The sequence below is a fragment of the Sinocyclocheilus rhinocerous genome, unplaced genomic scaffold (genome assembly GCF_001515625.1).
Source record: "Sinocyclocheilus rhinocerous isolate Xijiao unplaced genomic scaffold, SAMN03320098_v1.1 scaffold492, whole genome shotgun sequence".
Classification (NCBI taxonomy): domain Eukaryota; kingdom Metazoa; phylum Chordata; class Actinopteri; order Cypriniformes; family Cyprinidae; genus Sinocyclocheilus; species Sinocyclocheilus rhinocerous.
Window position 1 is genome coordinate 1,741,480 of NW_015626069.1, and position 13,068 is coordinate 1,754,547.

A 13,068-nucleotide genomic window follows, 5' to 3' on the forward strand; every position below is an offset into this window, starting at 1 on the left:
GAACAGTTGACCCAAAAATTAACATTTGCTGATACTGTACTCATGCCATTCAAGTTTGTTTCTTCACTGTAAAAGATTTGGAGAAATTTAGCATTACGTCACTTGCTCACCAGTGCATACTCTGCAGTGAATGGGTGCCGTCAGAATGAGAGTCCAAACAGCTGATATAAACATCACAGTAATCCACAAGTGATCCACATGACTCCAGTCCATTAATTAACGTCTTGTGAAGTGAAAAGCTGCATGTTTGTAAAAAAACTAATCCACCATTTGGACTATTTTAACTTAAAGCCATTGCTTAAAACAAACAAACTCATACATCTTGGATGGCCTCAAACAGTGCATCGTAATCGGCTTTGTGTTTTGTTACTTTTAATCTAACACAAAGTCTCAGCCTTTAAATTCTGTCAATTGTATCACAAAATACAAACAATAAAAGTGTTTTTACACTCTTTAATGTGGCGTGAGAACACTGTATTCGCCTCAGTTCAAGCAGCATGTGAATCAATCATCTTTTCCTCTTTTCTACTAGTTACAGCACAAAATAAACATGAATGAATATCAGAAGGCATGTTGAAAAAAAATCAGAACAATTGAATAAAACGAATGTCTCATGTAACTGATCAATCAGTGTTTTGAAAAACATCAATAAAACAGCTTGTGAATAGTCATAAGTCTTAACATAACATTATTCTCAGAAAAGCCAACAAAATGAGTGCTCCGCTGAAGACAGTAACAGAAGAGAATTAAAATGAAAGAAAGACAATTTAAATGGTGCAGATGTCACTGAAACTGTGTGATACAGTCTTTTCAACTAGCTAGCTACCAACCTCACACAGTTTTTTTTTTTTATTAAATATTATTCTAGCAATTTATTTTGTCATGTCGATGCACCGTTTGCACGTAGTTAAAAAAAATTATGCAGTTTTACGGCAACAATATAACAAATGCACACAATCAATTACAGAGCCCTGCACATGACATGCAGACAAAAATATATATTTACTGTGGCCACAAATGAAGAATTCATTCCCTCGTTTCACCCCCCAATATGCCCGGGCCCATATGCATGTGCATACCCTGCATACCCAGACGCTATGCCCCTGGCCTTAAAGTGAGTAAATTTTCAGCAAATTTAAATTTTTGGATGAGCTATTCCTTTAAGGAAAAGGACACATTTGCTTGTTTTTTATGACATGATTTAGCTAAAATGCAATAAGGAATATTTGCATTGTACTGCACATTTTAAAAGGTGGCTGAGTTAAAAAACAGACACTGAAGTGCTCTTAAATAATGTCTAGAATTGACTGTGATTCATTATAAATTTTCAGGTTGGCAGCCACAGTACACTGTAAAAAAAATTCCGTAAAATTTACGGTAAAAAACCGGCAGCTGTAGTTGCCGGAATTTTACCGTAAAAAAATACGGTAGCGACGGTTTAGGTTTTAACTTAAATTTAGAGTTAAATACTGTAATTTCTTTAACTGATATAATGTTAATATACCAACCTATTGAAGTACTAAAATCTGTTTTGTACCTTTGTAATACACTGATAACCACCAAATGCAGGTGGTGATGAGAAAGTCACACGATGAACCAAAGCCCATCGCAAGCAGTTTTTAAATATTAACATATATAGAAGGTGCACAGTGTCATTCACACAAACACCAAACACCATCATGGTAACACACATGAAACTGAAATAATGCAATAAACATTAATTTAACAACATTAGGTGTAACACACAACCCTAATATACAAAACTGATAAGAAAAAAATAAGAAGAAACATAGTTATTTCAACAAAAAAACATCAAATTTGAAATGTAACACAGGGAATTCTGGGAATGTCAATTTACAGTTATTCACTGTAAATTAAACGGTCTTTTTCACTTTCAAAAACGGTATACTACCGTAAAATTAATGTCCAATACATGTAATGTCCAATACAGTTTTTCACCGTATATAGTAGGGGAATTTACCGTTAACCATTTAACAGTCTTTTACCGTTAAATTCACGGTCATTTTTTAACTTACAGAAATAGCCACTGAACGTTTTAGTGAACAAATCTGTTTGGTGAGTCACTGCGGATTAATCAAATTCCTACCACTAAAAACAAATTTAGCTTGTACATTGTGTTGTTGTGGCCTTACCTAACAAACCTCAAGCAAGTTTCCTTTCAATTTATTAATTATTCAGGTAGTTAGATAAACAGTCAAATTAAACGCTAATGTCCACTAGAATGCAGTGAGTCAGTCAGTCATTGTGCAAATCCTGCATAGCTAGAAGCATTTGCATTCACATAATTGTGTAAAATTTAATGCCTTGATGTTTTTTATGATTTAAATGCAGGTCACATAAAAAAAATACACCAGTGACTAAATGAATGAATCATATCTTTCAAGGTGAAGCAAAAGTAATCTGTGACGATAACAGCATCAGCATTGTTGTCAGTAAAGCCACCATGGATGGCATTGACCAGAACTGGCTCCAACTGCGAGACCCCACCTGTTCCCTTACCTCCAATGACACCCACATCCTGGGCACGATGTCCCTCAACACCTGTGGCACTACGATGGATGTATGACAACTATGTTCTTCGAAGTTAAATATTTGAATATTGCATTGAAGCCCCTTACATTCTCTTACTTTTTCTCTCTTTTTTCTTTGGTTTCAACACCAATCAGGACTCTGGAGATTTCATCGTCTTCAAAAACGAGATCAACTCCTTCGAGAACCCGAATGCTGTTATCACCAGGCGCAATCAAGTCAAATTCGGCTTCTCCTGCCAGTATCCCAAAATGGCCAGTGTCTCCAACCGCTACGTTAACCATAAATCTGACTACATCTTCACTGAATCCAGTTTCGGCACGTTTGGTTACTCGTTTGAAGTTTTCACCGACAACAGCTTCAACAGTCAGGTAGATCCCAGCCTGTATCCGGTGCAGGTTCAGCTGATGGACCAGATCTACATGGGCATTGAAGCTCATACTGCTCTACCAGAGGTCACTCTCTTCGTTGAGTCCTGCAGAGCCACTCCAGAAGACAATCCATTCAGTGCCGTCTTTTATGACATCATCAAAGATGGGTGAGACTTTATCGTGAACCAGATTTGGACATTTTTAGAAGAAAAGAATAGGATGTTGCCCATTTTATGGTCCTCCAGCCATACGTATGAGCAATAGCATGCACTAATGATAGAGTAAGTAGGCCTATAATTAGTCCCAGAAGTCTATTCATTGTATTCCAAGCTTATCCCTGGTAATGCTTAAAAAACTGCAGGAACTTTGCAAAATTAAACGTTTGCTAGATTAAGCTTTTGGGCTACTAACGAAAAGGTTTCAGGTTCAAGCCCTTGTACAAAGTAGGTGGTCTCCTTTAAATACACGGTCGGCCTTCAAGGCTTTGTTGAACCTCACAATAGCTTTTCTCAGAACCATTTATCATTACTGTGGCTGCAGGTGTGGTTTAGTAATGCGAAAAACAAGTGTGAAGCTAAAGATCGATGTTTGTATTTGTGCACCTGATGCCTTTTTCAGTGCTAAACACACTTATTTACACCGTATTAGTGAAAGAAAACAATTTGTCATTTAATAATAAATTCAAGTTACTCATAGCATTTAATCCGCTAAAAACTTAATCTGCTGAGAGATAGTGTCATTAATACTTTTATTCAGCAAGGGTGCATTAAATTGCTCAAAAGTGTCACTAGAGACATTCAGAACATTACAAATTATTTCTATTTCAAATAAATGCTGTTTTTTGAACTGTCTATTCATCAAAAAAAATCTTGAAAAAAATACGATTTTTCTACAAAAAGATGAAGCATCACAACTGTTTTCAACATTGATAATAATAAATGTTTTTTTTTTTGCAGCAAATCAGTATATTAGAATGATTTCTGAAGGATCATGTGACACTGAAGACTGGAGTAATGATGATGCTGAAAATTCAGCTTTGCATCACAGAAATAAATTATGTTTTAAAATATTTTCAAATAGAAAACGGTTATTTTAAATTGTAAAAATATTTCACAATATTACTGCTTTTACTGTATTTTTGAGCAAATACTATTCAGTATGTACATAGACTATTCGCAGTTCATCAAGGCACAACGAGTGTATTGTGTTGCATTTTCTTTTTACTTTGAAAACAATAATGCACAATACCAAATTTCCTGATATAGGCAATAATAATGTAATTCAGTTCCTCGATTGTGTTATTTCAGATGTGTTATGGATGATACAACCATGGTTTACCCAAGTGCCTCCACAAAGTATGACTTTCAGCTCCAAGCCTTCAAGTTCACAGGAGGCTTCGATGAGGTACAACACATTTGCATAACAATTGTGTTTGTGTTTAGCAGGAACATTTCACTATAATACTCTAAAATCATGCTGGGAAACAAGAGGCACCATGAAACAAACCCCAGCAGGATGCAAGGCAACACTTGTTCAGGAAGATACAGTTGACACCATTAGAGGAAACTAAAAACACTTGTTAACATCAGAGTAAAGATGGGGGCTTAGCAGTCTTTTCCCTCGGACCTGTAGAGTTCCTTGACTGTGATCTCCATGCCGCTTGATGTTGCATGGCTTTCTATAAAGGAGAAAAAAGCATGTTAGGGTTTATTTTTGAGTTGAATTCACGTGTATTGCACAAGGGTGTTGTGTATTTAGTCATTTGAGAACCTTGATACTGCTAGATGTGTTGCTAGTTATTTGATACTGTGCTGTGAACATTTGTACTGGACTATTCCTTGAATTTGTGTTTAGAGCTGTTTTTAGTTTAATGTAAAAAAAAAAAAAGAAGTTATTTTACTACTTCCATTTTGTAACGGAACACCTTTTTTCCCCCTTCCTACAAAACACTTCAGTGCCTAAAAGCTATTCTGCTAATTGTGTATTGTGAAAAAAGGAAATGTAGGTAATGCAATTGATTACAATTTATAGAGGAGTTACTTAAAGGGGGCATAACACACACAGTTTCACCCAATCTCATGTTAATCTTGAGTACCTATAGAGTATCGCGTTGATGGGTGCGATCTACTATGTACTATGTATCTATGAACTTTCCCAGATGGAACCAGAATGCAGTGTTTATAGTTTACAATCCATGTCTATAGGCCACTATACATATGCGCTGTCCTTTTCTGATTGATGGGAGCACAGAGCATAAAGACTCACTATCCAAACCAGCTTTCAGCCTCTAAAAAGACCTGACAGGAGTCTCATAATAAAATCGGCTGCAAATATTTCAGCACCTCTTGAGCTGGACATTTGAGTCTGAAGGAAAACCCCCCTGCTGTGTTGGACACTCTTTGTGCTCCTGTCCAGGGCAGGTATTACAAACTACAACCAGCCACTTTGCTCGTAGCCAGGAAGAAAACTACTGATGAGGGGTCAAAGTGCAAAAACAAAAGGAACAAAATGCTGAAGTAAAAGATACATATGTAAAAATACATATAATTCTATAGTATACAAAAATGCATATATTCTATATCTATACAACACACTTCAATACACATACAAAAGTGTACACATGACACATAGCTAATCTACATTAAGTACCTTTGGAAGATGTTTTGTAATTGTCAAAAGTTTGGAAAAAATAATAAAGATTTTTAGTGTTTTTAAAGGATATCTCTTATGCTTAGCAAAGCTGCATTTATTTAATCATAAATACAGTAAAAACAGTAATACTGTGAAATATTGTGACAATCTAAAGTGACCATTATTTATTATAATATATTTAAAAAATCTAATTTATTTCTGTTATGGCAAAGCTGAATTTTCAGCAGTCATTACTCAGTTTTCAGTGTCATATGCTCCTTCAGAAATCATTCTAATATGTTGATGTGCTGCTCTATAATTATGATCAATTATTATTGGTGCCCAATTATTAATAATGGTTCTTATTATCAGTGTTGAAAATGGTTTTTGCTCCTTTATTTTTGTGGAAACTGTGATACATTTTTTAGGCCTCTAATGAAAAATTCAAATAGCAAAAAATAAAAATTATTTGTAACATTATAAATGTCTTTACTGTCCCTTTTGATCAATTTAATGGATCCTTGCTGAATAATTTTCAAACATTTTCAACACAATATACAATGCACATATAATACACACACACACACACACACACACACACACATGTCTGGTTTGCTATGACTTCCTGATTCACACACAACATAAAGAGAATGGCAGCTGGCTCTAATAAGCTCTCTATCCATAACTGCTGCATGTTACCCAACCACCGCTGAACCAGCCATACGTACAACATGTGAACCACATTAAATTTCATTATGCCTTTAACATGACACATATGTTCAGGCCACTGCAGGTCCTCAGCAGGAGAAATATCCATGCTAGATTAACATGCTAGACAGCTTAGCATGACATGAAGTGTGATTATGTTTAACTGCTTAGCTCCTCCATTTACGACTGCATAATCTAATCCAATAACAACTATTTACAGAGAGATTAGCGACATTAGCATTGACGACTCCTTTTGACTCCTCTAACAACCTGAATTAAGAATAACAGATAATTTAGGCTAAATTGTTAGCATAGAGATCTTCTAGCCAGACAGATTAGCATGTAAACACTAAAACATTACGACTGCATTTCGCTTATTGCTTTAATTGCTTAGAAACCACTTTAAGATGGTTTGTGGGGGCAATTTTTTTTACAGGCGGCTTGCTGTGACTAATGAGGACTTTTAGGAGTTTAAAATGGAGCAAACGGCGATATTTTACAATGCAGCAATCAGAGCAGTTTTTGGTTCATTGGAAATGAAAAACAGATATGCTTACACCATCCTGACAGGATTATTGAATAAAAGAGTGCATGATATATGTATGATATCTGGCAGTGGCCTTGGTTAAACCCCTTGAATATAGTTTCAACAACAAAAAAAAACAGAAACATTCAGTGTCAAGAGAGAGAGAAGATCACCAAAAATGCCTGGAAAATCTGGATCCCCTTTTGGTAATGTCCTGTTTTATTGGTACTATTAAACTTGTCTATTTGCTATTAGGTGATCTAAACTTCCAGATAAAGGTGCATTTATCGTATTTTAAATTTCATTCTGGGAGTTCACATGAGTTCAGAGGGCATTCACGTTATTTTTTGGAGAAGAATCAAAGTTCTTTGCAGGACTCGTATGTGTGGCAAGATTTTTAGATCTTGTAATAAAACTGTCATCTTCACAATTTGTTCCAAAGACAAGACAAAGGATCATAGTGTTTTTTCCCGCTAAGACCTGTCAAAGATGAAATTACCCTGGCTCAGTGTTGCCAGATAGGATGGACGATTTCCAGCCCAAAAGCTCACAAAAACCCACCCCAAAACCACCCAAAACTTTAACTGTCAAAATAATGTTATAGAATATGTAAATCAAGGTTGATGAGGGCCATTTTAACTCCTTAAAACAAAATATTGACGACAAAATTGGCTAATATAAATTATAAATAAGATAAATTTTGCAGGTAAACGGATCAAATCGGGGCGAATAGCCTACATTAAAGAGAATTAGGCTACCGAACATGAATAAAATATGCAAGCAGACACTGTCAAAACGGCAATCATGAAATTAACCGATACCCTCGAAACAACACATGCATGATTTTCAATGTCAGCAGTCAGAATAATCCAGTTTAAATGCAAAAAGTGCCCAACATAAGTGATAGGAAAAAGCAATGTAATTAGCAGGTATCTCACACTCGTTCATGCGCACACCATGACAGTCAACTCAAAACTGTGTCATTCATTGATACTTAATTATAATCCGACAATTAAAAAAATAACAACAACAATAATGCGCTTACCTTCGTGTCGCTCTATAATTTTACACAGAACTAGAGGAAGCCTCTTGTTAAGTTCATATTGTAGAACATAATACAGAACTTTGCACAGTCAAAACTAATCAAGTCTAGCAGTTTTCAAGGATTTATCAATTTGGACGTTTAAAAGATAAAAGACATGATCATATAAATCGACATATTTAGTTTCGGTTATGATTAATTCAAATGTGCTCTGATTTCGGAGTTGCAGTGATAGAGCCTTCGTGTCATCTCACTCCACAATAATTCACGTTTTGAGAGTTGAGTCACTCTCCCACTCTCATCTGCCCAATCTGGCAACACTGCCCTGGCTCTGTAAATCAGAGCCTTCATGTATGTGTTGTTCTGTCCCCATGGAAATAAGGGCCTGTTTGTGTAAAAACATTAGTGGGGTCAGAGATCACCATTGCTATATTTTAGGTATATGTTTTACATGTATTTTTCCTGTAATTAAATGCTGATGCTAAACATGCACTTCTGTCATGACATAATGCAATACTGTGAGTTTAAAGCTTTTTTTTTTATTTCAGTTTATTTTCCATTGAGCAGCACTGATAGCAGTGCAATAAATGTTTGCAATACCATCATTCACAATCACACGACTGGCCTTTATAGAAATAGTTCATCATTTACAAACCATCTTGAAAAACAATATGAGTTACACTTTATTTTAAGTTGTCCTTGTAGTGTATTTATATAATTAAGTACTGAGTAATATTAATGAATAACTTGTACCTACTATATGGTAAGGATTAAGATCAGGGTTTGGTTTATGGTTAGTTGCATGTAATTATGCATAATTTACTGTTATTACTATAATAAGTACACGTAACGTGTAACAAAGGCACTAAAATAAAGTGTTACCCAATATGATTCTAAGTCTTCTGTGGGACACAAATCAAGCTATTTAAAGCAGAATGTCCAATCTGCTCTTTCCATTAAAAATGAATGGTGGCCATGTCTGTCAAGCAAGAATTTCATAATAACAACTTGTATTTTAGTCTTTTCCTCAAGGAAATCTATAAAAATGACTTCTTGATGCTTTATGGTGTTTTTTGTACTTTTTGAAGTTTGACGATCCCTGGTCAACATCCACTTTCATTTTGTTCCTCCTAAGTCTTTTTTTCAAAATCCTTTTGTGTTCCACAGAAGTACGACAGTCATGCAGGTTTTGGAATGCTGAGCAGATTTTATACAACAATAGGGACAGCGGCCAATAATGATTTGTTCTTGTTAAAGGAACTGTTTTCTGTCATCTTTGCATGCTGTGAGAGCTGGTTTGGTTTGCTGTTTCGTAGAGTGACAAGTCCACTGAAAGACACATTATATGGCGATTGATATTGCCCCCAAGGGTTGTTTCTTTTCTCCATGCTGAAATAAAGCCCGCCTGCATAGGCGGAGTGTGTGTAAGGCTGGGGAAGGCTTAGCCTTCCACTGGCCACGGGGACTTGGGGCAAAAATGCCACTAAATTGGACAAAAATGCCCCTGCACAAACAAATTAAATCTATTATGTCTGTTGCTAACAAAGTGAATATGAATAGACAGTGTCGATTGCGGCATTAAATTAAGATCTGCTCATGTTGCACCGTATTTCATTTTAGGCGTTTTTACAGTGTTGAGCATTTTAACCAATCACACACAATTCTGTTGAGCTTAGGAATGCAATGACCAATCAGAGGCGTTCAGATGAGTCATCGTTGAAACAGATCAGTTTTGTTGAGTGCGCGGGCGTTCGCTGACTGAATTCCGGACTCTTGTGAATTCTCTCATCATAAACAACAAAGGGCAGATGTACGTACAATGTAAGTAAGAGATTAATTTCACAGTGTATACAGCTTCAGTGATTATAACGATAGTTTTGTTTTTTTGAGAGTGCTTAAACTCGCGATAGATCAATGTTAGTGATAATGTCAATTTCTATATAATTGATACGCTGTTTGAATAACCGTGTAAAGGAAACATTATATAATTATCAGTTTCTTCTAACGTGTTTATTAAATTGTAATCACGTTAAATACAAATTCAGTCCCATTAAAAAAAATAGTTTTAGCCTACATGGCACCCATGTCTGGTTCTTGCCTAAAAAGACGGGTTTATGATGTTAATACATTTGGCTGCTTTTAGCCTTACCCGGGAGTTGGTTCACCCTCCGCTTATGCCCACCTGCCTTTTGACAGGCCCAAGAAAGAAGCCAAACCCTTTCTGCCCTGATAGAGAGGCCGGTTTGTGTCACTTCGCAAAAGGACTAGTTTGCCTGATTTAGAACCTTTGGGGAGGTTAGTAAAATATCAGCCCTTTGACGTAGACCAAACCCAGTGTTCTGACTGGGCTGGTTGTCTAAGTACTTGCAAATTTCTTCTGTCCCTGCTCATCAAGATATTCTGCCCTGATGCTTGCGATGGACAATAGTTTTGACTAAAATTGCTAAATGTTTTACATTATTGTAATAGTTTAAGTACATAAATTGTGTGGATAAATAATACATTTTAAATACAAAACATTTTCTAAAGAAAAAAAAATATATAAATACATACATAAAATAATTATATGTTGATTATTATTTTAACATTAATCATTTAGTAATAATTTCCATGTATTTCTCACTGTAAAATGAAGAATTTATTAAATAATTATTATAATTATTATTAAAATATTACATTAATATTATTTAAATTATTATTTGGTTAATTAGTGTGATTTTAGTGTGAAAAACATTTTCAATTAAAAAAAAAAAACATACTCCTTGTGGTTCAGAAATTTTCCTACCATCTGAACCATTCAAGCTTGATATAATGTCAGTTTCAAGCTTTATAATATCAATTCAATGCTGTTGTCTGCCACAATAATGTAATGTCTTTGAATGCCTTAATTTTGGGGTCCATGGTTAATTTTACTTTTTTTTTTGGAATGTCAAGTGAAAATGTAGTCTTTGTTTTGTCTTTTTTTTTTTTTTTTTTTTTTTATTTTGGGTTTTTATTGGGGGGGGGGGGACAGTCAGAAAAGAATTTAGTCTTTTTTTTTTTTTTTTTTTTTTTTTTTTTACATCAATTGGGTGTATTCATGTTGTGATAATCACTTCATTTTTACTCATGCAAAACAACAGCACATGGTTCTCAGTGTGAAAGTGAAAGACTATTTTCACCAGTCAGCATCAGAAAATGAGTGGTATGTTCTGTTTCGATGAACTATTGAACCTAAACAAACCATATCATATTCTGAAGCCTCTCCGCACACATCTGCGCAATTGATCATAGCTTTTAGCTCTTGCTGTGACCTCGACTACCCCCTCACACCGCTATGCATACTTTGATCAGTTTCTATGATGGACACTGCGACAATAAAGGCATTCAGAGAGTTGCAAAACATCGCCCACACACTCTTTATATATAACACCCTGATCCATAAGGCACCACATCATTACCAGCAGACTGTTCTTATTTAGCTGCTGCGTTAAAGAATTTAGCAAGACAAATGAACCTGGTTCTGTTCGTACAGACGTGAAGTAAGATAAGTAGAGGGAGGGAGAGGAGGAGACAAGCTCCTGTCAAAGAAGAGACATGTATAGACAATTAATTTCTCTTTGTGTTGGCAACTTAATCCCATTATATACCCACAGGATTTTTATAGCTACTAACTTTCCATTTAGTGTAAACCATTTATGAATTATGGCATGGAAAAGTGTAAAAGGAAACAGTTTAAGTGAACGGGATTGACTGTTAGATTTTATCCTGCGTCTGGCAAAAGCAAATGAAAGAGGGAGGAAGATTTATGCTCTCAGATGTTCCTGAGAGCTTGTGCTATTCATACCAGTTACTGGTAAGCAGTCTAAAGGCCAGGCTGTATTAGTCGGTGGGAACTAGAAATGGAAGGATGACTTTAATAGAACACACAAGTCTACATTGTAAACTGTGGGAATAATGGCCAGGGGTTAAATTGGGTCAGAGCCTTCCGGAATGCTATACCACCAGGTTAGATTCAAATAACTTGCCGACTCTTTGTCAATCAATTCTATTTCATATAGTGCAGATGTAGTTTGAACCACTGCACATATTCCAGGTTTATTTAGCAAGCTTCATTACATTAAATATTAACCTTTCTCTAATGAGTGACAGACCCAGTCTGAGATCACAACACTGCAAAAAATGCAACATTTATTGGGGGGAAAAAGTAAAAGTGAAATGGTCAACTATGTGTTGCCTTGCCTTCCCATAAATGGTAAAGAATTGTAAACGATTTAACAAATGTAATTTTATTGTAATTTACACCAGGGTGCTTTTTGTTGTTCAATTAGACTGTCATATTAACATTATATAACTTGAATTATATTTAATAGTGTAGATTTTAATTTTTAATTAATTAAATTTTTTTATAATAAATGATATTTATTCAACATAAAAATTTGAGTGAAAAGTAGAATTTCTGATTTTAGTGACCTAGTGCAAACTAAAGTGCAGAATTTTAAATACATTTTTAAATAAAAAAGAATTAAAACCAAATTATAATTTTATTTCCTATTTTTAATAAATATAAACTCATAACTTTAAAATTACTTTTAAAAAATACAATTTATATGTAATATGTTTAAATTGTTTCCCTAATAATAATAATAATAATAATAATAATAATGCACTAAATAGCCTAATGAATGGACTTAAAGACGTGAAATATTTCCAAGCATTTATACCAAGCAAGATGACGTATATATATATATATATATATATATATATATAATCCCAGATTTTCTCAGACTTTGATTTCAGACTTTTGGACCTCAGTGTATTTTTACCAAATTTTAAAATCACCATAAAGAGGCTCCAGAATCACCATCAGATCATAGCCTCCAAACTCCAAAAATCCCAGTTTAACCCCCATTATTGTCTCACATCACAATGTCCAGCTTTTCCTGTGTAGCGGTGCAAGTGTGGACCCATAAGCCATTGCTCTGAGAAAGACATGGCAGGGGGTATGTCAAAAGAGGGGATGTTAGATTCAGTCTTTAAAAAGCTCTGGCACTTAGTTCAGAAGTTCCCAAACTCAAAGCCTCCAACCCCGGGCAGTCGCAACGAGTCAGTGAGGACAGTACAGACCTAGAGCGGGAAACTGAAAAACAATTCAGAGGGTAAATAAAAAGAGAGGATGTTTCTGGTTCAGAGCTGTGCTGAGCACAAAGTAAGCGAGGAATAGGAAACAGGAATCTCCCCCCTCCAGGCTGTCGTCTGGA

The 13,068-nt window shown here is 35.2% G+C and overlaps 1 protein-coding gene across 1 annotated transcript; it reads left to right on the forward strand.

The window, feature by feature from the left end:
• Positions 1–2,464: 2,464 nt before the first annotated feature.
• Positions 2,465–7,050, forward strand: LOC107710644 (CUB and zona pellucida-like domain-containing protein 1). The gene is made up of 4 exons (XM_016515475.1): positions 2,465–2,581; positions 2,688–3,088; positions 4,229–4,325; positions 7,042–7,050. Exons 1-4 carry the CDS (start codon positions 2,465–2,467, stop codon positions 7,048–7,050), a joined length of 624 nt encoding a protein of 207 aa, XP_016370961.1.
• Positions 7,051–13,068: the final 6,018 nt, after the last annotated feature.